This window comes from Ovis aries, chromosome 5, assembly GCF_016772045.2.
Source record: "Ovis aries strain OAR_USU_Benz2616 breed Rambouillet chromosome 5, ARS-UI_Ramb_v3.0, whole genome shotgun sequence".
Classification (NCBI taxonomy): Eukaryota; Metazoa; Chordata; class Mammalia; order Artiodactyla; family Bovidae; genus Ovis; species Ovis aries.
This window is the reverse complement of record NC_056058.1, coordinates 17887939-17914035: the sequence shown is the minus strand read 5'-3', so window position 1 is coordinate 17914035 and position 26097 is coordinate 17887939. Positions and strand designations below refer to the sequence as shown.

Here is a 26097-nt window from a genome sequence, read left to right as displayed (position 1 = left end):
ATCTAGGCTCTTTGGACTCAAATGGCCCCATATGTGCATAGTTTACACGCCCATCCTTTCAAAAGCAGAGCAGGCTGATGGGGGAGGTCTAGAGCTTCCTGTCAACCTGTCCCAGGAGAAGCCGTGATGTTAAGGGCATCACCCCCTCATTTGAGAATCTTGGGCTTCTTGGCAGTCTAGTCCTTTTCATCCAAATCCTTGTGGTTCATCTTCTTCTTTTTTTTTTTAATATTTATTTAATTTATTTATTTGGCTGCCCCAGGTCTTAGTTTAGGCATGCAGGATCTTTAGTTGTGGCATTCAAACTCTTAGTGGCATCATGTGGGATCTAGTTCCCTGACCAGGGAGCAAACTTAGGCCTCCTGCATTGGGAGCTCAGCATCTTAGCCACTGGACCACTAGGGAAGTCGCCCTTGTGGTTCTTAAAGCAATAGATGCCCCACACCAGAGTAACCAAGAATCTCTTGTCTGCCCAGTACCATTGTCTTCAGGAAGACTTAGTTTGAGAAGGAGATGGCAACTTCATTGGAGTCAAGCTCCTATTCATTCACTGTTAGAATGTTCTTTGTTCTACATTCCCCTGTGAAAGTCTTTCTCTTCAACTCAATACAAGGAGCACTGTTGCCTGGATGTGTAGAAAGGGGTTTCATGGGACTTCCTGGTGGTCCAGTGGTTAAGACTCTGCACTCCCAGTGAAGGGAATGCAGGTTTGATCCCTGGTTAGGGAACTAAGATCCCACATGCTGTGTAGTTTGGCCAAAAATTTTAAAAGGAAAGGGATCTCATGATACCTGGCAGTTTGGGTGAATTAAAGATCATTTTTCTAGCTTTTTATTTTGTATTGCGGTATAGCTGATTAACAACGTGGTGGCAGTTTCAGATGAACAGTGAGACTCAGCCGTACATGTTCACGTATCCGTTTTTCCCCCAACTCCCCTCCCATCGAGGCTGCTATATAACATTGAGCAGAGTTGCCTGTGCTATACAGTAAGTCCTTGTTGGTTTTCCATTTTAAATATAGCAGTGTGTACAAAAGTTTTGGCAGGGGCTCCTCCCATAGCTAGAAATGCCCCAGAGTGGGCAAGAGCCGGCCACCTTGAGGAGCTGTCCCTCATCTGTGAAAGGTCTGTTTTGTCCCACGGAAAATGCAGAATTAGATGGGGTGATCTCAGTGGGTTCCTTGTAGCACCAGGCACTCTGGGAGTTTAGAAACATCTCCAACCAGTCTCAGCATCGCTCACCCTGTGGTCCCATGAACTCTGACCTCCACTGAGACCAAAGCATTCCCAGGTCTAGACTTCAAAAACCTTCTGTTTCAACCCCACCTCCCCAGGAGGCAAACTCCAAGCCTTCCTAGACATTAAAAAAAAAAAAAAAAAAAAAAACCACCTTGCTCACGCTAGTTTTATTTCAAGCGACACAGCGGAAACAATACGGCACAAGCTGTGGAACCAGACACCAGGGGTTTCAGATTCCAGTTCTCTGATGGGCTTGTGCGGCCACCTCACACAGCTCTTTGAGCATCTTTGTGCCTCAGTTTTCCTACCTGTAGAATAGGGACAGTCATTCCTGGCTCAAATTGGTTTGAGAAGTTGATGCTGCCTGTAGCATCATTTTTCTTTTCCTTCTTTTTTATGTATTTATCTTTTGGTTGCACCACAGAGGTAGACGGGATCTTAGATCCCCAACCGCGCACCCCCTGCAGTGGAAGCTCAGAGTTATAACCACTGGACCATGAGGGAAGTCGCAACATTCTTCTTTTTTTTTTTTTTAAGTTTTCTTTGGTGTGGACCATTTTAAAGTCTTTATGGAATGTGTTACAATATTACTTCTGGTTTTGGTATTTTTATTATAAGGCTGGTGAGAGTCTAGCTCCCCGACCACAGGGATTGAACCCTCAGCGCCTGCACTGGGAGGCGAGGTCCTCGTCGCTGGACCCCCAGGGAAGTCCCAGCATCATTGTTATCAGCTTGTATCTCCTTCACTCTGGTGCCTTTTACCCATCCCCCACCCCCCATAAAAGAGACCCTCCTCTCCCAAGCCTCCTTGAGACAAAGTGGGGCTGACTGCAGCTGCACGTGTGAATTTCAAGTGAGTTTCCCCAGCTGCAGAGGGCTTCTCTCCCCCATTCAGTGGTTCAGTGTTCACAGGATAGTGGCTGGCTGTGCAGCCCCAGGTTGGGGACATGCCTTCGTTGAGGCGTGCTGTCCTCATTCCGGGAGGAGTGAGTAAAGCTCCTTATATAGCGTCCAGATGCAGCCCAACATAAGCACCTCTGTCTGAGTCAGACAACCCCTGATTCTATTCCTTCCAGCACAGCGATCCCTTCCTGGGGCCTCTCCCAGCTTCCCCCGCGTGTGTCCGGGCATGCACACTGTGCCTGTTTCCTGTGGTGTCTTTCCGCACTTCTGCAGATTCCTATGGACTATAGCTGAGGGCTGCCTGGAGACGACCCATTCACTGCCTCCTTTGCCCATCCATTCATCCTAGCAATGTGCACCAACTGTGCCAGGCCGTAGGTGAGACGCTGGGCACAGCTGGCAAACAGGAGAGCTGCCCTAATGGGGTGCTGGAAGAATAGGGCAGAGACAGGCAGTCCCTTATAACCTCACCAGCCAATGGAAAATTGAAGCTGGGTTCTTGGCACCTGGAGCAAGTCTGGGTGGGGTCTGACTGGGTTGGGGAGATTAGAGGAGGAGCTGACCTTGAGCTATGAAGGATGATGAGGGGGGAACAGGGAAGAGAGGCTGAGGGCAGCAATCAAGCATTCCAAGCAGAGAGCAGCATGTGCAAAGGCCCTGGGGCCAGTGGAAGCAGATTGAGGGACTGAAGGAAAGTTGGATGGGGAAACTGAGAACCTAGGTAGGTAAGGGTTTGGCTAGCATCTCACAGCTAAGGAGGTGGGTGCAGGATTAGGTGTCTCAGCCTGTGGGTTTTGTTTGTAAATTTTTTTTTCAGTGGGCTGTGCTAGGTCTTGCAGCATCCGAGCTCTTCATTGTGTTTGTAATTTTTTTTCCTTTCCTTTATTGGATTATAGTCAATGATACCAACCAACAGAGGATGAGATGGTTGGATCATCGACTCAATGGACATGAGTTTGAGCAAACTCTGGAAGATAGTGAGGGACAGAGAAGCCTGGCATGCAGCAGTTCATGGGATCGCAAAGAATCAAACATGACTTAGCAACTGAACAACAACAAATAGTTGATTAACAATGTTGTGTTAGTATCTGCTGTGCAGCGAAGTGTGTCAGTTATATGTATACATATATTCACTCTTTTTATAAATTCTATTCCCATATACAGAGAAGGCAATGGCGACCCCATTCCAGTACTGTTGCCTGGAAGGTCGCTAAGAGTCAGACATGACTGAGCGACTTCACTTTCACTTTTCACTTTCATGCATTGGAGAAGGAAATGGCAACCCACTCCAGTGTTCTTGCCTGGAGAATCCCAGGGCGGGGGGAGCTTGGTGGGCTGCCATCTATGGGGTCGCACAGAGTCAGACACGATTGAACTTAGCAGCAGCAGCATTCTCATATAGGTCATTACAGAGCATTCTAGAGAGTTTCCTGTGCTATACAGTAGGTCCTTATTAGTTATTTATTTTATATATGGTAGTGTGTATGGGCTTTTCCAGCGGCTCAGTGGCAAAAAAAAAAAAAAAAAAAAATCTGCCTGCAGTGCAGGAGACACGGATTCAATCCCTGGGTTGGGAAGATCCCTTGGAGGAGGGCATGGCAACCCAATCCAGTATTCTTGTCTGAAGAATCCCATGGACAGAGAAGCCTGGTGGGCTACAGTCCATAGGGTCACAGAGTCTGACATGACTGAAGTGATTGACCACACCCAGTATGTATATGTCAATCCCAATCTCCCGATTTATCCCTCTGCCCTGTAACTTTTTATTCTGACATAGTCCCAAGCTTAGAAAATAAAAATTATAAGAATGGTGTACGGAATATCTGTAAACTTTTACCCAGATTTGCTGACTTGAGATTTTGTCGATATCCCTTTACTGTCCTCCCTCTCCCTCCTCTCTCTGTCTCTCTCGGTGTCTGTCTGTCTGTCTGTCGTCTGTCTATCTAGCTATGCTCAGTCTCTGTCTACATGCTCCCATCCCTGCACAGGGCAGGCCAAGCATGCTCCCTCTCCGAGTTCAACACACACACAGCAGTGATTGCATGTTGTCCGGCTCAGCAGTCCTGGAAACTGTCAGGCAGGAGCCGTGGGTTTAGGGCAGGAAGTGACGGGGCGCCCTGAGCATCCACAGTCCCCCACCCACTCCAGCGTTTCTCTTTCCTGAACTCCGGCGACACTGGGCTGTCACAACAGAATACGACATGTGGGGCAGCTTCAACAGCAGGTGTTTATTCTCACACAGCTCTGGATGTTGGGTGTCTGAGATCATGGTACCAGCAAGGCTGGCTTCTGGTGAGGGCTCTCCTCCTGGCTTCTTGTGACCTGGCATTTCCTCTGTTCTCAGTGGTGGAGAGAGAGCCTTCTCATGGTTCTCCCTCCTCTTGTAAGGCCACAGTCATAAGGAATCAGGGCCCCACACATTTTTTTTTTTTGACTGCTCATGTGGGATCTTAGTTCCCCAACCAGGGATTGAACCCCCACTTCCTGCAGTGGAAGGGTGGAGTCCCAACCACTGGACCACCAGAGAGGTTCCAGGACTACACACTTTTGACCTCCTTCCATCTCAATTGCCTCCTAAAGACCCTGTCTCCAAACTCAGTCATACTGGGCATTGGGAGAACACAGTTAGGTCCAGAACATCCTGTCTGCATCCACTGAGCCAGCGTGACTGCCGGGGGTGAGGTGGGAGAATGGGGAGCGAGGGCTGGGAGGTCTGTGATTCTGCTCACAACCCCGGGCTTTCTTTTTAAAAAATATTTCTTTACCTTGCCAGGTCTTAGCTGTGGCTAGATCCCTAGTTGCAGCATGTGGGATCTAGTTCCCTGACCAAGGATTGAACACAGGCCTCCTGCATTGGGAGTGTGGGGTATTAGCCACTGGACCACCAGGAAAGTTTCCCCACAAGGCTTTCTGATCCAGCCAAGATGTGATGGTGCTGGGGAAGACCAGAACAAGATGAATGGGGAAAGGTGTCAGAAAGTGCAAAGAAGGGTAGATTTATCTGAGTGTCTGAAACCACCAAAGTTGCCTAGAATTTTTGAAGGCCTCTCCGCAGTTCCCTCGACTTAGGTTTGCAAGAGTCCTATTATAAGCCCTGGAGCTGCTAGTCCAGCTTTGAGCCTCAGAAAAGCCTACTTAATGCCCAGAAGGAGTTTTTGCTGTTACCCTGCACCAGAGGTGGCTGTGGATCAGGCAGAAGCAGAGGCTGGGAAGCCCTGGAGGGGAGACTGAAGCAGCGTGGCCAATCTGAAGGTCATCGAAGCCTGGAGCAGTTTGGGAAGCAGTGCTCAGTCGTGTCCGACTCTTTGTGACCCCACGGACTGTAATCTGCCAGCCTTCTCGGTCCATGGGATTTCCCAGGCAACAATACTGGAATGGGTTGCCATTCCCTTTTCCGGCGATCTTCCCAACCCAGGGATCAAACCTGTGTCTCCTGCATTGGCAGGCAGACTCTTTCACCACTGAGCCACCTGGGAAGCCACTTGGGAAGCAGGAGGCATATTCAAAGGTCCTGGGGCCCACAGTTTATTCCGAATTCCTTTCTTTCACACTATGAGTAACATTAAGACAGAGTAGGACCTGAGGGTAGAACTAGGTCTAGGGGCCACCTCTGAAGCCAGAATTATTGCAATATCAGCTGATTCTGAGTGACAGGTATTTCTTGATTTTGGCCTTTCCCCGCCACTTGCAAAATGTGCCCTGATTCAATCTTTATTTCAACAGACCTTTGCTGAGGGCTGCTTCTTCCAGGGCCAGGCCTGTGACTCACCAAAGCAAGAGAGGAAGAGGCAGAATGCAGGGGTGAGGTGGAGGTCAGGTTCAGACAGGGTCTTCTGGAGGACACTAACCCAGCCTCAAAGGCTAAGCAATTTCACTGGGCAAAGAAAGCAGGGAGTGGCCCCTCTAGTCAGCGGGGCAGGATGTGCAAAGGCGCTGGGACAGAGAGGACCTTCGCATGGTAGGGACTGCAGTATGTAAGAGAGCCTGGTTAGATCACAGGTGTCAGGCTGGAGGGTTCACAGACGTCATGTCCAGAAGGAATGCCCAGAAGGGAAATTTGGATAGTGCTTTAACAAAGTACACGCGCTGGCTTAAAATAAGAGACGTTTCTCTCACAGTTCTGGAGGCTAAACCTCCAAAGTCGAGGTGTCGGCCGGCCGGGCTAGGCTCCCTCTGCAGGGGCTCGGGAAGGTCCTGGCTGCCTCTTCCCGCTTCGGGGCGGGGCTGGCCATCCTTGACGCTTCCCAGCTTGCAGATGCATCACTCCTTGCCTCCATCTTTTTTTTTTTTAAGCTTGTGTTTTATTTTTTTGTTTTTAAAAAATTTTTTGGCATTTAGTTGGTTTCCAATATTCTGTTAGTTTCAGGTGTACAGCAAAGTGAGTCAGTTAACCGCACATATGTGTATCCATTCTTTTTTAGATTCTGTTCCCATATAGGTCATTACAGAGTACTGAGTACAGTTCCCTATGCTGTACAGTAGGTCCTTATTAGTTATCTATTTTATGTATAGTAGTGTGTATGGTTGGATACCATCACTGGTTCAATGGACATGAGTTTGGGCAAATCCCAGGAGACAGTGAGGGACAGGGAGGCCTGGCGTGCTGCAGTCCACGGAGTCGTAAAAGTCAGACTTGCCTTAGTGACCGAATAACAAAAACAAAGTATGTATATGTCCATCTTAATCTTCCTATTTATCCCCCTACTTACCCTCTGGTAACCATAAGTTTATTTTCTACACCTGTAACTCTTTCTGTTTTGTAGATAAGTTCATTTGTACCATTTTTTTAGATTCCACATATAAGCTATATCATGATATTTGTCTTTCTCTGTCTGACTTACTTCACTCAGTATGACAATCTCAAGGTGTATCCTTGTTGCTGTGAATGGTATTATTTTGTTCTTTTGTATGGCTGTAATATTCCATGGTCTATAGGTCCCACCTCTTCTTTATCCATTCATCCATCCGTGGACATTTAGGTTGCTTCCACGTCTTAGCCATTGTAAATAGTGCCGCAATGAACATAAGGGTGTATAAATCTTTTCAAATTTTGGTTTTCCCTGGATGTATGCCCAGGAGTGGGATTGCTGGATCATAGGGTGACTCTATTTTTAGTTTTTGAAGGAACTTCCATACTGTTCTCATAGTGACTGCACCAATTTACATTCCCACCAACAGTGTAGGAGGGTTCCCTTTCCCCCACACCTTGTCCAGCATGTATTGTTTGCAGACTTTTTGATGCTGGCCATTCGGACCAGTATGAGGTGGTACCTCATTGTGGTTTTGATTTTGCATCTGCCTCCATCTTCCCATGGCCCTCTCCTCTGTGTGTGTGTCCAAACCTCCCTCTTCTTATAAGCCCACCAGTGAGTCTCATATGACTTCATCTTAATGATGTCTGCAACTATTCCAAATAGGTCACATTCCTAGGTACTGGGAGTTCAGACCTGAGTTACGTTTTGAGGAGATGCAAGGCAACCCACGCCAGAAGCATAAAGCCACACTGTACACCTGGTGGAGTCAGGGAACCCCACTTTTCACATGGGTTTCCCAACACAGACAGAAAGCAGGTGCTACATGGAGCCATCTGGATCCACTTGGAGTTTGTGAAGGGGTTTCAGGTATGCAGAAGCTGAGATCTTTCTGATGCTTGGGGAATTAACCCCAGTACTTTGGCCCTGTGATGTGAAGAGCTGACCCATTGGAAAGACCTTGATGCTGGGAAAGATTGAAGGCAGGAAGAGAAGAAGGCGACAGAAAGTGAGATGGTTGGATGGCATCACCGACTCAATGGACATGAGTTTGAGCAAACTCCAGGAGTTGGTGAAGGATAGGGAAGCCTGGCGTGCTGCAGCCCATAGGGTCACAAAGAGTCAGATGCAACTTAGCAACTGAACAACACTTGGCCTTGAAAGCTGCAGTACTGTGGACCTAAGGGGCTGGCGCACATGTGCAGACTGGGCACAAGGGGGCAGTAGTGGGCAGTGACTGGACTCAGCTCAGCCGGTATGAATGGTTCAGCCCTCCCTGCTCTCCCTGGTTTAACCTTGGTTTCCTCCTCTGTGAAACAGTCTTCTCCCTGCCTCATAGGGATGCTATGAGGAGCAAATAAGATGATGCATTTCAACAAGATGTCAACATTTCGACACAGGGAGTGTCCTGCCATGGGGTAAATGACGGTTCTAGCTGATTCTAGCACAACAGGACTTCAGCCTCAAACTGACGGGTGCAGGGAAGGCAGAGTCAATGAGAAAAGGAACTAGAAGGAAATTCCAACATCCAGGTGAGCAGGGGTGGTGGACAGTCAGCTCCTGGAGGTGGTTACCATACAAGGAGGGCAGATCTGATTCAAGAAAAGACTGAAATCTAGAGTTTTTGTGTCTCATCTCTGATTTGACAGCGAGTTAAAAATGTTGTGAAATGTTGTGTGGGCAGGACAGAGCTAGCAGCGGTTCATCAGCTGCCAGTCTGCAATTTGGGAGCACAATTTCGGGTAACCTTGCAAGTAGGTGGTGTGCTGCCTGTCCTCTGGAACCCTGGACGTATTCGTGAATTACCAGCTGCCCTCCCCATGTTCAGAGCATGGGTGTCAGCTACAGACCAGAGGTACAGAGCAATGTGTACATGAAATGGGCATGGGAATTGTCTTATCTCAATCTGAAAGAAAGATGCCTCTTTAAAACCTTCTGACTTAATCCGAAACTTGTTTTCTGCTCTTTTAAATGGAGGTGAGATTTCCATAATATAAAAATAGCCATCTTAAATGGACAACTCATCTGTTGTGCAACCATCAACTCTATTTAGTTCTAAAACATTCCATCACCCCAAAAATGAAACCATTCCCATCAGCAGCCACTCCCCATTTCCCTGGCAACCACAAACCCACTCTCTGGGTCGGTGGATTTGCCTGTTTTCAATGTCTCATATAAACGGAATCACACCCTGTGTGTCCTTCTGCATCTGGCTTCTCTCACCGAGCATCTTATTCTCAGGGTCCCTCCCTTATTCTCAGAGTGTCAGCGCTTCTCTCCTTTTCGAAGCTGAATAATATTCCAGTCTGTGGATGGACCATGTTTTGTTTATCCATTCATCACTTGATAGACATTTGGGTTGTCCCCAGTGTGTCAAGCTGCTGTAAGCATTCGGGTATGAGTTTTTGCATAGATGTGTGTCTTCATTTCCTTTGCACCTCTGCTTAGTTTTGACTTTTGACCTCCATGAGAGCAGGGTGTCACCCAATTCATCCTTTACCTCCAAGACCCACCAATACTCCTGGAAGATAGTGGTTACTCAAAGAACATTCAAAGGATGGTGAATGGGAGAAAGGTGGGCAGAGTAGGGGAAGGGTGTGGAGGAAAAAGCATGATTATATTCCATCCTGCAGAGGGTGCCAGCTCATGCCCTACGAAGAACAGAGGCAATAGAATAAATGTGTCCTTGTTGTTGTTCAGCCACTAAGTCGTGTCTGACTCTTTGCAGCCCCGTGGACTGCAGCACACCGGGCTGTCCTTCACCGTCTCCCAGAGTTTGCTCAAGGTTATGTCCATCGAGTTGGTGATGCCATCCAACCATCTCCTCCTCTGTCGCCCCCTCCTCCTCTTGCCCTCAATCTTTCCCAGCATCAGGATCTTTTCCAATGCGCCGGCTCTTCACGTCAGGTGGCCGAAGTATTGGAGCTTCAGCTTCAGCATCAGTCCTTCCAATGAATATTCAGGGTTGATTTCCTTTAGGATTGACAAGGGACTCAAGAGTCTGCTGCACCACGATTCGAAAAGAAAAGAAAAAACGCCCTACTGTCCTTCTCCATCAAAACAGTTCCCCGTTTAGCTGAGCTGGCACTGCTGAGTTGTAGAGATGAGTTACCGCTGCAGTGCCTCCCTGAGTCAGCAGGCCCTGCAGCTGGAGCCCCTGACAGACCCGTGCGCTCTGCAAACCCTTCCGCCTTAGTATTTCCCTGGGGAGCAAAGGAGCCAGAGCACGTGGGTCAGAATCAGGCAGAGTGAGTTGTGGTCCAAAAAACAGCCTGGGCATTGCCAGGAAAAGCAGGTCTTGTTTTGCAAATTCGTGCTCCACCAGTTAAAGGGGCACAGATGCATAGCTGGCTGCCTTTCTCTTTTTAAAATTTTACTTTTTAGTAGCTTTAGATTTACAGAAAAGTTGCAAGAATATTACAGAAAACTTCCAAAACACACACCTCCTGTAATTAACATCTTAGATGAGGCTGATACCTATGTTACAGTTAATAGACTGGTATTGATACATCATTATTAACCAAAGTCCACAATTTATTGAGATATCCATAGCAATTTTCTCCTAATATTCTTTTTCTTTCCTAGGATCCTACCCAAGATCCCACATAACATTTAGTCATCATGTCTCCTTAGGTTTCTCTGGGCTATGACAGTTTCTCAGACTTTAAAGAAGAAAAAGATGTTTTGATGTAGACCATTTTTAAATTTTTTATTGAATTTGTTACAACATTGCTTCTGTTTTAAGTTCTGGGCCAGGAGGCATGTGGGATCTTAGCTCCCCTGACCAGGGATTGAACCCTCGCCCCCTGCATTGGTAGGTGAAGTCTTAACCATTGGACCTCCAGGGAAGTCCATCACAGACTTTCCTTGTTGTTGATGCCCTTGATGGCTTTGAGGAGGACTGGGGTCAGAGATTTTGTAGAACTTCCCTCCGTGGGAGTTTGTCTGGTGTTTTTCTCATGGTGACCCTGGGGCGCTGGGTGTGGGGAGGAGTACACAGGTGAGGGGCCGTCTCATCCATCATCTTGGGGTGCCTGTCCTCAGCATGACTCTTCTTTGGTGTTGACCTGCATCCCGGGCTGAGGTCGTGCTGGTCAGGTGTCTCGACTGTAGAGTCACGCCTCCCTTTTCCCATACTGTCCCCTTTGGAAGGAAGTCATTGTGCCCGACTCATGCTTACAGAGAAGAAGTTACTCCCTATCTTCCTGGGGATAGAGTGTTTACATACATTATTTGAAATTCTCCTGTGCAAGAGAAATTTGTCTCTTCTCCCCATGTTTATTTATTCAATCACTTGCTTGCTTCTGTATGGACTCGTGGACATTTTATTTTGTCCTTTGAATCACCATCCAATACTTCATGATATATTTTGTTGGTCAGGCCTGTCCAGCGTGGGCCATGGAGAGCGCTCTCAGTTGTCTGCTATGTCTATCGGACAATTTCTGGCTCATCAGAGACCAAACCCTGTGGGGTCAGCCCATGAAGAATGCTGCTTATATTCCAAATATAATATAGATGAGACCCTCCTTTTCTCTGGGCCCCAGCTTTTACTATCCAAAAAAAAGGTTTATGGGACTTCCCTGGTTCACCTTCCAATGCAGGGGGCAAGTGTTCCATCCCTAGTGGGAGAGCTAAGATCCCACATGCAGCAAAAAATAAAATAAAATAAAAACATTTTTTAAAAAAGGAGCAATATTGTAACACATTCAATATGTGTGTATGTTAGAGGCTTCAGTCATGTCTGACTCTTTGGCCCACCATGGACTGCAGCCTACCAGGCTCCTCTATCCATGAGATTCTCCAGGAAGAATACTGGAGTGGGCTTCCATGCCCTCCTCCAGGGGATCTTCCTGACTCAGGGATAGAACCTAGGTCTCTGCATTGCAGGCTGATTCTTTACTATTTGAGTCACCAAGAAAGCCCAACAAATCGTCCACATCGAAAAAAATGTATTAAAAAAAAAGGCTTAATATTTGTTAGATTATCTGATGAGAGCCCTCTGGTGCTGATGGTTTGTGATTTTCTGTGCTCATGAACAGATGTATTTTCTCCCAATGATTTCCCAAAACTAAACAAATTCTGTTACTATCATTCTGTCTGAACTCCACGCTTCTGCTGCTGGACTTGTGGTGCCTGGTGGCTGGTGTTCACTCCCGGCTGGGTCTGCAGGCCACTCCCAGAAGAGACGGGGATGGACTTGCTTGGCAGCCCCACAGAAGACACGTCCTGTAAGTTTCCATGTGTGCAGAAATGGACACATGATCTGGGCTCTGCCCAGGACTGTAACTGTAGAAATGTCAGAGGCCATGCCTCCTGGATGGAATGTCACAAAAGGGGGTTGTTCACCTCCAAGGCCTGTAGGGAAAAGCAACTGTGATGGTGACCCAGAGATGTGTGTGGAGTCAGTGTGTGGTGTTTCTGTGTGTTCTTGAACTGGTGGCTCAGCCTCTTTGTGCCTCCAATTCCTTATGTACTAAATGCAGGTAGTGAGCCTTCCACAGAAGGATTAAATGAGATGATTTATGTAAAGTGCCCGGGGGAATGCCAGGCATAAAATCAGGAGGGCGCTCCTGCCCTGAGCACCCAAGAGGGCTCATGGGTCTGAGGACACAAAGGCCTAGACTTTGAAAACAGGGGATCTAGGGCAGCGAGATGGGCTACTTCAAACACTTGTTCTCCTCTATGGCATCTCCTGGCAGAGTCCTGCTGAGAGCTCCCATGCAGCCCGCATTTCCCCCATGCAGCCCATCACAGAGCCCACCCTAGAGAGGAAAGGCTGCCCAGAGAAGGATAGCCACATCCCTGAGGTCACACAGCAGCGAGTACCAACTCTGCCTACCCGTGTACCATACTATGCCCATGAGCCAGCTAGAGGGATCAAGCTGTCCCAGGTCTCTGGGGCCAATCTGTATGGATCTGAATGGCTGGTCACCCTAGAGTGCCAGCCATTTTTCCCACCTGAGCATACATTCTCGGCCCAGTGTTGTCGCATCCCCACAGGGTGACCTTGAGTGACTCCCTTCTCCCCCTCTGGGCCTCCACTTCCCACTTCTGTAAAACGAGGGGTGTGTGGTAACAGTACCTCACTTCCTAGGTGTGACTGCCTCAAGGATGGCCCCCAAAGGTATCCAGATTCTAATTCTAGGAAACCACAAATGTTCCCTCAGGTGGCAAAAGCAATTTTGCAGGTAGGATTAAGTTAAGGAACTTGAGGGACCTCCCTGGTGGCTCAGTGGTAAAGAATCCACCTGCCAGTGCAGGAGACGTGGGTTCAATCCCTGATCCGGGAAGATCCCACATGCTGTGGAGCAACTAAATCCATGCACCACAACTACCTAGCCCACGCTCTAGAGCCCGTGCTCAGCAGCAAGAGAAGCCACCTCAGTGAGAAGCCTGCGCCCCGCAACTACAGTGGCCCCTGCTCACTGCAACTAGAGAGAGCCTCCATGCAGCAACAAGACCCAGTGCAGGCAAAAATAAATGAGCAAATAATTAACTTTTTTAAAAAAGAAACTTGAGATGGGGGATGTGAACGTTAATTGTATAGAAGCCAGCTACATGGGCAAACATGATTCTAGATATTTCCGTTGATGGTGTTTTCTAAATGAGATTTAATTTTAAATTCATGCACTTTGAATAAAGCAGATTGCCTGTCATTGTGTGGGTGGGCCACATTTAATCAGTTGAAGGGTTCAAGGTGTGGGGGCATTGAGGCAGGGAACTCAGGTGTGATTCATCCTGGGGCAAAATTCCTCTCCAACTGTGAACCTATGAAATCAAGCAATCTCTCTGCTTCCAAAGTACAAAGGTGAGACAGACACAGAATAGATATTCCCACTGCAAATGGGAGAAATTGGAAGGATGAAGGGGTCACGAGTCCCAGAGAGTCTGAAATTTGGCAGGGCAAATTCCACTAGGTTTTTTTAAAGGCAAATTCCATTAGGTTTGAAGGCTGAAGAATCATCCTCTTTGGTTCAATGCCCTTTCCTCCGGGTCCACATGGTGACATTGCTGCCTCTGTGATTCCCTGCACTTTCAATCTTGCAGTCACCATGCTGTGATCCACAACCTGATCCCACCAGCATAAGCAGCAGGATTCTTTTTAACATACTTATTTCTTTGAGTGGGTTGGGTCTTAGTTGTGGTGCACAGGCTTATTTGTTCCATGGCATGTGAGATCTTAGTTCCTGGAAGAATGAATGAATGAAAATAGTCACTTAGTCATGTCCGACTCTTTGTGACCCCATGGACTGCAGCCCACCAGGCTCCTCTGTCCATGGAATTCTCCAGGCAAGAATGCTGGGTGGGTTTCCATACCCTTCTCCAGGGGATCTTCCTGACCCAGGGATTGAACCCGGGTCTCCTGCATTGTGGGCGGGTTCTTTACCATCCGAGCCACCAGGGAAGCCAGAATCAAACAAAATTCCCTGCACTGAAAGACAGATTCTTAAGCACTGAACCACCAGGTTAAACAGTATTTTAAATCAAGTGCTCCTGATTCACTGCTCCCAACACACTTTCAATGAAAAAGGCAGGGTAAGTTGAGAAGACTGGAGTCATATCCCTGGGAAGGTCCCTGCCTCAATGTCCCCATCTGTAAAATGGGTAATATTTCCCATCTTACAAAGTCATGGTGAGAGCAGGAAATTATGCCAGTGCGTCACATATAGCAGACACTTGGTAAACATGACTTATGGGTTTTTTTCCATTTTACTTATTTATTTATTTTTGGCTGTGCCAGGCCTTCACTGCTGTGCAAGGGCTTTCTCTAGTTGCAGCAAGCGAGGGCTATTCTCTATTTGCAGTATGCAGGCTTTTCATTGCGGTGGCTTCTCTTGCTGCAGGCTCAGTAATTGTGGTGCTTCGGCTTAGTTGATCCGAGGCATGTGGGATCTTCCCAGGTCAAGGATTGAGCCTGTGTCTTCTGAATTAGCAGGCAGATTCCTAACCACTAGACCACAAGGGAGGTCTGTACCTTGCGTCTTTATAATTTTCTGCCAAAATGCATATTTCTATACCGCAGTCTCTTGAAGCAGTCTGACCTGTTGCTTATGGATCGAGAGCTTCAAAGTGAAAAAAAAAAAAAAAGATATATATATATATATGAGATTCAAAATGAAAAAAAAGGTAGTCCAAGGATTTCCCTGGTGGTTCAGTGGCTGACTCCAAGCTTCTAATGCAGGGGATATGGGTTGGATCCCTGCTCAGGGAACTAGATCCCACATGCTGCAAGTAAGACCAATCAAAGCACAATCAAATACATAAATAAAAATAAATACTTTAAAAAAATGTGGTCCATTTAATTATGGATCTATGAATGTCATCCAATATAAGAGAGGGGTGAGATTCTCCTTGATGTTGCTCAGTCGCTCAGTCGTGTCCAACTCTCTGCGACTCCATGGACTGCAGCACACCAGGATTCCCTGTCCTTCAATATCTCCTGGGGTTTGCTCAGACTCATGTCCATTTATTAATTTTGTCTTCAAAGGCTATGTATTGAAACAGGGAGAATTTCTGGGCTCTCTGGAAGGTCAGCCTCTTTTCCCAGAGCTGCCTTTGGGGGAAGGGATGGCTTTCCTCCCCTTGTAAACCCCATAAGCCTGAGGGGTTAGCTCTGCTCCAAGGGCTGTTAGATGGCCTTAACCCCTTGGGGGCAGCCCAGGAGGTGAAACCACCTTTTATAAGGAGACCAGAGTCCAGGCTAAGCGTCTTTAGGAGGAAGTGGTCCAAACCATGGGGAATATCCACCCCCATGGGCTTCAGAGTGACGTGGGAAGATCCTGCCTCCCTGTGCCTCAGTTTACTCATCTGTCCAATGGGGCAGTAGCAAGGCTGCAACTGACTCAGCAGTAAAGAATCCACCTGCCAAGGCAGGAGATCCAGGAGACACAAGAGACACAGATTTGATCCCTGGGTCAGGAAGATCCCCTGGAGGAGGGCATGGCAACCCACTTCAGTATTCTTGCCTGGAGAGTCCCATGGATAGAGGAGCCTGGCAGGCTACAGTCCATGGGGTGGAAAACAGTCAGACATGACTGAACACACATATCTGTCTACAGAAGTCGGAACATGAACATGTGGGCTAGGGCCTGGCCTGTGTTATGTGATCACTAAAAGTTAATTGTTAGAGTCACACATCCCAGAAAGGGAAAAAGCAGAACTCGGACATTCTCCATCAGCCTTAGCCAGAAGGAACAAAAGGCGCAGATACTGGCAGGTCTGGAGCTCAATCTGAAGACCAGGCTGCCTGGGGTCTAATCCCCATGTCATTGTTTGACCTTGATTCGACTCACCTGTGAGTCCCATTTTGCAGATGGTAAAACTGAGTCAAGATCAGAGCAAGGTGGCACTGCAGGGTCACAGAGCTGGTGGGTAGCAAGGTCAGGCTCTGAACCCAGGACTGTCCAATGTCCAAGTGTCTGCCCTTGTCCTCCAAGTTGGATGGTTCCATTAACTGCTGTTGTGAAAGGATGTTGTCTGATTTCTGAGCACTCCCCACGGCAGGGCAGAACAGATCTCTGTCGGATCTGGAATAGGAGAAGGGGAAGAAAAAACAAGCGACTGATTTGGTTTTGCTTTGACTTTCTGTTTTCCCTTTCCCCCACAGCCCCTCCCAACACGCTGAACTTCAATGGGGCTCATCGTAAGCGAAAGACGCTGGTGGCCCCTGAGATCAACATTTCCCTGGACCAGAGTGAGGGCTCCCTGCTGTCAGATGACTTCCTAGACACCCCCGATGACCTGGACATCAACGTGGATGACATTGAGACCCCTGATGAGACCGACTCACTGGAGTTCCTGGGGAACGGCAATGAGCTGGAGTGGGAAGGTGAGGTCGGTTGCTCACCGTCCCTACCCGACCCCCAAATCGGACCCCATTGCTCCTCTCAGCTTCTGGGGCCATCTTGCCAGAGTCCCCTCCTCCTCCATTCCCAGAGGTTCAAGGCGGGCAGGGCTTCTTTTGTTGTTTTGGGTGGGGTGGGGGGTTTGGCCACGCTGTGTAGCATTTTAGTTCCCAGACCAGGGATGGAACTTGTTCCCCCTGCATTGGAAGCATGGAGTCTTAACCACTGACTCACCATGGAAATCCTGGGGTGGGGCTTCCAACCCAAGACTCCCAAAACAGGCCCTGGGACTGCACATGCATTCTCTCGTGGACTTGTGGACTTTGCTGGGAGATGTGTCTTTCACCCGATTCACTTGATCAAAGGTGATCAAGACCAGAAGGAGGGGCTGCCCCCTGATTCCACAGGTGTACGTGGAGCGGGTCTTGATTGCCATGTAGGGGTAGGGTAGAGAGGGCAGGGACTGTCGGGAAAACACGATGCCTGCCTGCTCTCAGGGCAGTCAGAAAGCAGGGCTCTGGGTAACAGAACAAATGGGCACAAGGTAACTGCACCTGGTCGCTGGTGCTGTGGGAGAAATAGGTGATGGGAGAGGGCAGGGGGCTCATTCAGGCAATTCAACCCTCCCAAGGGACACTGGGCCACGTTTGGGGGCATCCGTGGTTGTCACAACTTGGGGGATCCTGGCATCGAGGGGGTGGGATCAGGGATGCTGCTCCACACCCTGTAGTGCCCAGGACGCCCCCCACAGGCAGTGACTGGCCCTAAATGTCCACAGTGCCCAGCCCAAGACACCCTGAACCAGGCTTCCTAGGGTGAGGAGGGTTCTTCTGCAGGGTTGTCGGGACTGGCCTCACTGGGTGGGTATTACTGGAGCTGATATTCCAAGGCAAGAACACAGGTCAGAAAGATAGCAACAGGGAATTTCCCTGGTGGTCCAGTGGCTAAGACCCCATGCTCCCAATGCAGGGGCCCAGGTTCGATCCCTGGTCAGGAAACTAGATTCTGCATGCTGCAACTAAAGACCCTGCATGCTGCAACTAAGAGGGCGCAATCAAATAAGTACTTTTAAAAACGGTATCAATGGTGGTGTCCATGGGGACGGAAGCAGAGGCACAGCATTTGTTGGGTGGATGTGAAATATGAAGGGGAAAGAGATCGAAGATGGTAGCTGGGTTTGGGGCCTGAGCAGCTGGGGAAACAGCCAGGCTATTTTCTGAGGCGGGGAGATTGCAGGATGACAGATGGGCAAGAGACAGATAATTTCAAGAGTGGTTAAGAACCCCCGAGAAGCCCAGAGAGGGAAAAGAAATGTGTGCAAGGTCACCCAGCAAGAAATGGGCTCTACCCGGAAAAAGGGTGAGGTGAGTGGTCTTCCTCTGGCCTGGGGAGGAGGGGAAGAGGCTCTGTGGCCACGGGCGGCCAGGGCAGCCCTCCCAGAGAGGGAGGCTGGGACGAGATGTCCAGATTCAGGCGTCCCTCCTTCTCACCCTCCCTGCTGCCCTGCTCCAGATGACACCCCCGTGGCCGCTGCCAAGAACATGCCTGGGGACAGCGCGGATCTGTTTGGGGACGGCTCGGCGGAGGACGGCGGCGCAGCCAACGGGCGTCTGTGGAGGACGGTGATCATTGGGGAACAGGAACACCGGATCGATCTACACATGATCCGGCCCTACATGAGGGTGGTGACCCACGGAGGTGAGACCATGCCCCGAGGCCCCCTCCTGGCTCCAACAACTAGAGGGCCCAGGAGCGGTCCTCTCTGAACCTCTGTGTCTTCTTCTGAGTCAGGGGGATGTTCCGCTGTAGTGTCTAGGTGTGCAGGGATGAAACTCACATGGGGGCAAGGCTTAGACACGTGGGGGCACACCAGAGGTACCCATGAGGGTGGCTGGCATCCCCCATGGAAGATGTTTTCTGGCTTCTCTAGCCAGGCTGCTGGGGCTCAGAGCTGTGTCCTCTGAGTACGGGCAGTGGGTGGGAGGGGGCCGGCCAGCTATGAGACACGTGCACGGGGCAGAGCACAGGGCAACTCAGAGCTGGGAGAGGGCTCTGCCCAGCCCTGCCCAGCGCTGCTCACCAGCTGCCTCTCCGCAGGGTACTACGGCGAAGGTCTCAACGCCATTATCGTCTTTGCCGCCTGCTTCCTCCCGGACAGCAGCTCCCCCGACTACCACTACATCATGGAGAACCTCTTCCTGTAAGTGACCTGGCCGCTCCATCCCAGCTGCCCACAGTTCTGAGGTTCCCAGCCGGTGGGCAGGACAGGCAGCAAGGACCACACTGGGTGGTTCTGCCCGGCACCAGGGAAGGGCTCGACCACGGGCAGACCAGGGTGGGCTTCCCCGGTGGCTCAGCGGTAAAGAATCCACCTGCCAATGCAGGAGACACAAGAGACATGGGTTCGATCCCTGGGTTGGCAAGATCTCCTGGAGGAGGACATAGCAACCCACTCCAGTATTCTTGCCTGGAGAATCCCATGGATAGAGCAGCCTGGCAGGCCCCGGTCCTCAGGGTCCCACAGAATCAGACTCGACTGAAGCGACTGAGCATGCATGCCCACTATGCGATAGCCACAATGCTAAGGGCTGTGTATGTGAGAGCACGTTCCTCCCCAGCAAGACTCTGTGGGGCAGGTACAGTTGCCTCCCATTCTGTGGCTGCAGTGCTTGAGGCACAGAGAGGTTAAGTCACTTGCCCAAGGACACACAGGTACAGTTTTGCTAGGATGGAGACAGATAATTAAGCATAAAGCACCTGGTAGGACTTCATTGGTGTCCAGTGGTTAAGACCACACCATCCTTGGGTTCTTAATGCAGGGCTGTGGGTCTGATTCCTGGTTGGAGAACTAAGATCCTGAAACTCACTATATGCCTCCTGGTGTGGAAAAAAAAAAAACAAAAAACTGGCAGATGACAGTAAGAGCTCAGCAAATTGTTATCACTCCTATTTTCATTATTATGAAGATTTCCTTCTTCCTCGGGAGACGGGAGTGAGGGTGGGTGGACCAGAGGAAGAGGAAGTACCCATGGAAGGTCAGATCAGAAAGTGGCCTGACTTGCCAGGGAGCCCAGTCTCCCTGATTTACAGATGGGGAAGTGGAGGCCGAAAGAGGAGAGGATTCTTCTGAAATCACTTAGGGGGAGACAGGGCTGGGATGGACCCCAGGTCCCTAAAGTCAGGTGCAGTGGACCACTGGCTGTGGGTATCTGTCCCCCAAGGGCATCTGGGGCTGTTGAAACTTACATTCCAGAATTAATGGAGACATTAGATGAGTTCAAGGGTATAAATCACTTGGCACCCAGTAAACACTCAAAAAAATTGTTTAGTTGTTAAGTTGTGTCCAACTCTTTTCGACCCATGAACTGCAGAGCGTCAGGCTTCCCTGTTCTCCACTGTCTCCTGGAGTTTGCTCAAATTCATGTCCATCAAGTTGGTGATGCCCTCCAACCATCTCATCCTCTGTGGTCCCCTTCTCCTCCTGCCCTCAGTCTTTCCCAGCATCAGGGTCTTCTCCAATGAGTGGGCTCTTCCCATCAGGTAACCAAAGTACTGGAGCTTCAGCTTCAGCACCAGTCCTTCCAGCGAATGTTCAGGGTTGATTTCCTTTTAGGATCGACTGGTTTCATCTCCTTGCAGTCCAAGGGACTCAGTTTTTAAAAAAACAAACAAACAAAACTCCTCAGTAAGATAGTAACAACTACTATCACTGTGCCCACTGACCCAGATTTTGGGGGGTGTTTGGGAGTCCTCTGCTCCCCTCCCCCGCTATCCGGCTGAGCATGCCAGGACAGCCAACGACACCTGAACAGGTGTGACACAGCCAGAGCAGGTAAAAACAGAAAGGAGGGGACAGAGGGCTTAGGCCCGGGGAACCGGGCTTCCTGACTCTGAACCAGCCCTGCCGGGTCCCTGGTCCTCTGTGCCCCATGACTAGGTACGTCATCAGCAGCCTGGAGCTCCTCGTGGCGGAAGATTACATGATCGTGTACCTGAACGGCGCCACGCCCCGGCGGAGGATGCCGGGCATTGGCTGGCTGAAAAAGTGCTACCAGATGATCGACAGGAGGTGAGTGCGTGGGGCTGAGGGACCGCCTCGCACTGAAGTCCCTCCCACTCTGAAAGGGCCAGACTGGGCGGCTTCAACACCAGACGTGAGTCGTCTCCTAGTTCTGGAAGCTAGAAGTCCTTGGTCAAGTTGTCCGCAAGGTCGGTTCCTTCTGGAACCGTGAGGGAGAACCGTCCCTGTGCGCGCCTGGGTGGAAATGCCCCCTTTTATAAGGACACGCCAGTGACTGTGGGTTAGGCGGCAGGCCCTGCTGGGATATGATCTCACCTTAGCTAATGACCCCTGCAGTGGTCCCGCTCCCAGACAAAGAGGGCTGCAGTTCAACTCGCCCGTAGCAGGCGCTTAGAACTGGGGGCCCTAGAAAATCTTTTAGGAAGGAAAGGTGATGTGGCCATGCAAGGGCTTCCCAGGTGGCGCTAGTGGTAAAGAACCTACCTGCCAATGCAGGAGACGTAAAAGATGCGGGTTCAATCCCCGGGTCGGGAAGATCCCCTGGAGGAGGGCATGGCAGCCCCATCCAGTATTCTTGCCTGGAGAATTTCATGCACAGAGGAGCCTAGTGGACTGCAGTCCATGGAGTCAGAGTTGGACACGACTGAAGTGACTTACACAGGCACGCACATGGCCACACAGTCAGATCCTCAGAATCTAAATTAAGAGGGAGCCGGGGCCAGATATGGGCTCTGCCACCTGCAGACTCTTCCAGGGGTGGGGGGGCGTGGGCTTAGCTTAACCAAAACTCAGTCTCCTCCCCGTCAATGGAGATCATCAGAGCACCGCCTGGGCTCACAGAGTGGGTGACACCCCTTAGCTGCTCCCTCCCCGGGGCTTTCCCCCCAGGGAGCCCATATTGCTTTCTCTGCCTCCCCACACAGACTTCGGAAAAACCTGAAGTCCTTAATCATCGTCCACCCATCCTGGTTCATCCGCACCGTTCTGGCCATCTCCCGCCCTTTCATCAGGTGAGATCGTGATCTGAGTCCAGATACCCACCTGGGTTGCCATGTGTCTTTTTTTTTTTTAATCACCATTTTCCAGCTCCTCTTTGGGGAGTCTGTATTGTTGCTTTACACAGTTTAAAATTGGACTTCCCCGGCAGTCCAGTGGTTAAGATTCTGTGCTTCCAGTGCACGGGGATTTTGGGTTCCATCCGTGGTGGGGGAACTAAGATCCCTCATACTGTGTGATATAGCCACTATATGGACCTTTGTCGGCAAAGTGACGTCTCTGTTTTCTAACACACTGTCTAGATTTTTGTCATAGCTTTCCTTACAAGGAGCAAGCGTCTTTTGATTTTATGGCTGCAGTTATCATCCACAGTGATTTTGGTGCCCAAGAAAATAAAATCTGTCACTGCTTCCACTTTTTCGCCTTCTATTTGCTATGAAGCAATGGGACCAGATGCCATGATCTTAGTTTTTTTTAAATGTTGGGCTTCAAGCCAGCTTTTTCAGTCTCCTCCTTCACCTTCACCAAGAGGCTCTTTAGCTCCTCCTTTTATTTTTTATTATTTTACTTTTCGGCCATGCTTCTCAGCATGTGGGATCTTAGTTCCTCAACCAGGGATCGAACCCAGGCCCCCTGCAGTGGAAGCTCCGAGTCCTATCCACTGGACCACCAGAGAAGTCCCCATTTGATTATTTTATGACTTATTGTACAGTTACTTTCTCTGAGCCTTAGAGAACATAACTCATTGTTAGAAAACCTGATTTGACCTTGAAAAGGAGTTTATTTGGCATTGTACCAAAATTAGATTTAAGGTAATGTTTTTTTTTTTTTTAAAAATCACGAGTTCAAAGCCCCAAGCTGGTGACCAGTCACATCAGTAGTAGCCAGTGGCCAGAGCTGGATTTGGACAGGAAGAAGCCATTCACCCGGGAAGAATGGAAGATGAATCAGCAGTCCCCACGTGCACCTGTCTCATGCCCAAGTGACTACTGGTGCCACCAGACAGTGACGATTGTGCCATGAAAGTGTTCTTGGGAAGACTGACACAGAGGAGCACCTCCTGGGGAAGATGGAGCCTGGAGTCTGATATTAATAGCATCTTGTCCCTCTCTGCTTTCTTCCTTCTTTCCCTCTCTGCTCAAAAGTCCATATAGTCAAAGCTATGGTTTTTCCAGTAGTTGTATATGGATGTGAGTTGGACCAAAAAGAAGGCTGAGTGCCGAAGAATTGATGCCTTCAAATTGTGGTGCTGGAGAAGACTCTGGAGAATCCCTTGGACTGTAAGGAGAGCAAACCAGTCAATCGTAAAGGAAATCAACCCTGAATGTTCATTGGAAGAACCGATGCTGAAGCTGAAGCTCCAGTAGTTTGGCCACCTGATGCAAAAAGCTGACTCACTAGAAAAGACCCTGATGCTAGGAAAGATTGAAGGCAGGAGGAGAAGAGAGCGACAGAGGATGAGATGGTTGTATGGTGTCACCGACTCAATGGACGTGAGTTTGAGCAAACTCAGGGAGATAGTGAAGGACAGAGAGGCCTGGTGTGCTGCAGTTCACGGGATCTGAAAGAGTCAGACACGACTGAGCGACTGAACAACTCTCTGCTCAGCAGGGACTGGTGTCAGACACATGGCTCAGGAGCCTTCCCTTCTTGCAGGCGGAGACCCCAGGTTCTGCTCTGTACCCGCACCAGGGGCAGGGGCTGAGGTCTGGCATGGGCTGAGAGGGAGGTTTGGGTGAGTGTGCTGGGCATCCTGGAACGGGGCTGTGTGTGCATCCCTGGCTGCCATCGCTCCCTCTGACCCTGAGTCACCACCCCAAGGGCTGGCTTTCAGACGTGTCCCTCCTTCTCCTCCCGCCAGCGTCAAGTTCATCAACAAGATCCAGTATGTGCACAGCTTGGAAGATCTGGAGCAGCTCATCCCCATGGAGCACGTGCAGATCCCAGACTGCGTGCTACAGTGAGTGTCTTATGCTGTGGGAGCACTGCCCCACCTCCATCCCCATCATCCCCAGAGCTGTTCATCTCCCAACCTCCCATGCTTTGCCAGTCAGGCTGCCAGAGAACCAGACCTGAGTGGGAGAGCAAGACAGAGGGAAATAGAGTGAAACAGGCGCCTGTGAAATGACAGAATACAGCGGACCTGGCCCCTCTAGTGCAGGCAGAGGGGCCAGTGAGTCCTGGCCCCTGGCTTGTCTTTATAAATAAAGTTTTATTGGCACACAGCTATACTTGTCCATTTACAAACCATCCACGGCTGCTTTCGAGCTACAACAGAATCAAGGGGTTGCCACAGAGACTGGTCTGATAAGCCGAAAATATTGACTCTCTGGCCCTTTGTTGTGGGGAGGGAGCATCTGTAGACAAAGCCACAGTAATAATAAATTGCTTTATCCTGGCTTTGTTTAGGGCAGATGCTAGAAATGTCTGCTGAGTTGCAGCAACACCAGACACTGGAATATGCCAGTAAAACAGCTATCCCTGCCCTGAGGTGGGATGAGGTGGGGCTTTGTAAAGTAGCTGCAGGCTATCCTGTCTGCTCTGAAGCCTGGCATGTGTTCAGATGTGACAGTGAGACTGCTTTCCTGTTCCCCAAGGGGAGAGGATTCCAAGACCACCTCTTAAGCCTTCTCCTTTTTCTGCCTTCCAGGTACGAGGAGGAACGGCTGAAGGCCAGGAGGGAAAGGTCTGTGCGGAGCGGCCAGTATTCTGGCTGGGTTGGGGCTGGCGCTGAGCTGGGTCAAGGCTGGGGGAAGCCAGCGGCTTCAACTCAGTTGGGACCCATGTCACGCACACATGTGTTTCAAAGCCCTGCCTTCTCTAGAAGGATTGGAGTCAGACCCAGGCTGGAATCCAGGCTCCCCTGCTCAGTCTCAGTATAACATTAGACAAGTGAAAAATTCACAGCCATCCTGCGGGTTATCATGAGGAATTAGGACCAGTGTAACCCACTGGGCAAAAATAGTGGGCTCGGTAGAGTCCTTCTAATGATGCTGATGACAGTGGGGGCTCGGGCCCGGGGAGCCTCCTAAGGCCCCCAGGCTGAGCCCTCCACCCTTCAGGAGGCCGTTCTCCCAGCCTCGGCCACCCCCCGGGGCTCACCCCCAGGTCCCCCTCCACTCCCTGCTTTCCAGTTTCCTCCTCCCTCTGAAACCATTTATGTCAGATTGGAACTCGAACCCAGCCAAAACCCACAGTGCCTTGTTTCAGGACCTGATGAAACTCGGGTTCTTAAAGTCTCACTGCAGAATTTAGTGAAAGACAAAGTGATAGGTAAGAGATGGATTTATGCAGATGCAGAGAGAAGTACACTCCACAGACAGAGTGTGGGCCATTGCAGAGGGCAAGCGCGGCCATGAAATGTGGTGTGGTTAGTTTTTATAGGGTGGGTAATTTCATAGGCTAACGAGTGGGAGGATTATTCTATTTTAGGGGAAAGGGTGGAGATTTCCAGGAATTGGGCAACTGCCCATTCCTTGGTCTTTTGACAGTGCCTTGGAACTGCCGTGGTGCCTCTGGGTGTGTCATTTAGCTTGCAGATCGAGGATCAAGGTCTAATCTAAGTCCTTTTATCTCTCTTCTTGGACCTATTTGATTCTTATTTGTTTATGTTGTGTCCTTGGGCTATGTCATTCTTTCAAAAGTTGTGCCCTGCCTTTCCCTCCTGTTACACCTCTGGAGACCCCTCATCCCTCTGGGGACCCTTCTGCTCAGCGGGGTTCCCCTCTTGCCCTCAAGGGCTCTCTCCTCCCTCCAGGCCAAGCCCTCTACCATCCAGGAAACCCTCCACCCTCCAGGGTCCCCATACTCTGCATGCCCCCTCCTTCTCCCTTCCAAGGGCCCTCCACCATCTGGGAACCCCCCTATCCTCCAGTTTCCCTCCTCCTTCCCAGGGCCCCCTCCATCCTCCAGGGCCCGCCTCCCTCTGGGCTCCCTCCACTCTCTGGGACCCCTTCTGTCCTCCAGGGACACCTCCAAGGGCACTCTCTGCCCATGTAGGTCCTGTGGGTGCAGGAGAGAGGGGAGACAGAGCAGGGGTCCCTCTGGATGTGGAAGAGAGGGGAATCCATCTACTGTTCCCCTGCCCAGGGCCCTGGGGATCCTCCTGGGGGCCTGGGCCTTATCCTCTGCACAGTAAAGCCATGGGTCATGAAGATCCTTTTTGTATAGTTCTTCTATGTATTCTTGTTACCTTTTCTTAATATCTTTTGCTTCGGTCAGGTCCATACCATTTCTGTCCTTTATCGCACCCATCTTCACATGAAATATTCCCTTGGTATCTCTAATTTTCTTGAAGAGATCTCTAGTCTTTTCCATTCTGTTGTTTTCCTCTATTTCTTTGC

At 49.9% G+C, this 26097-nt stretch overlaps 1 protein-coding gene across 1 annotated transcript in view; it reads left to right on the top strand.

Annotated features, from left to right (window-relative positions):
* The window catches only part of ATCAY (ATCAY kinesin light chain interacting caytaxin), a 40106-nt gene that overhangs the window by 5200 nt on the left and 8809 nt on the right, over window positions 1–26097 (top strand). The window contains exons 3-10 of the mRNA XM_027969868.3: window positions 12062–12120; window positions 16500–16721; window positions 18250–18435; window positions 18835–18937; window positions 20675–20806; window positions 21682–21768; window positions 23616–23714; window positions 24405–24440. Of these exons, the coding sequence (XP_027825669.1) occupies window positions 12062–12120; window positions 16500–16721; window positions 18250–18435; window positions 18835–18937; window positions 20675–20806; window positions 21682–21768; window positions 23616–23714; window positions 24405–24440 (924 nt within the window). The remainder of the gene's footprint in view (window positions 1–12061; window positions 12121–16499; window positions 16722–18249; window positions 18436–18834; window positions 18938–20674; window positions 20807–21681; window positions 21769–23615; window positions 23715–24404; window positions 24441–26097) is intronic.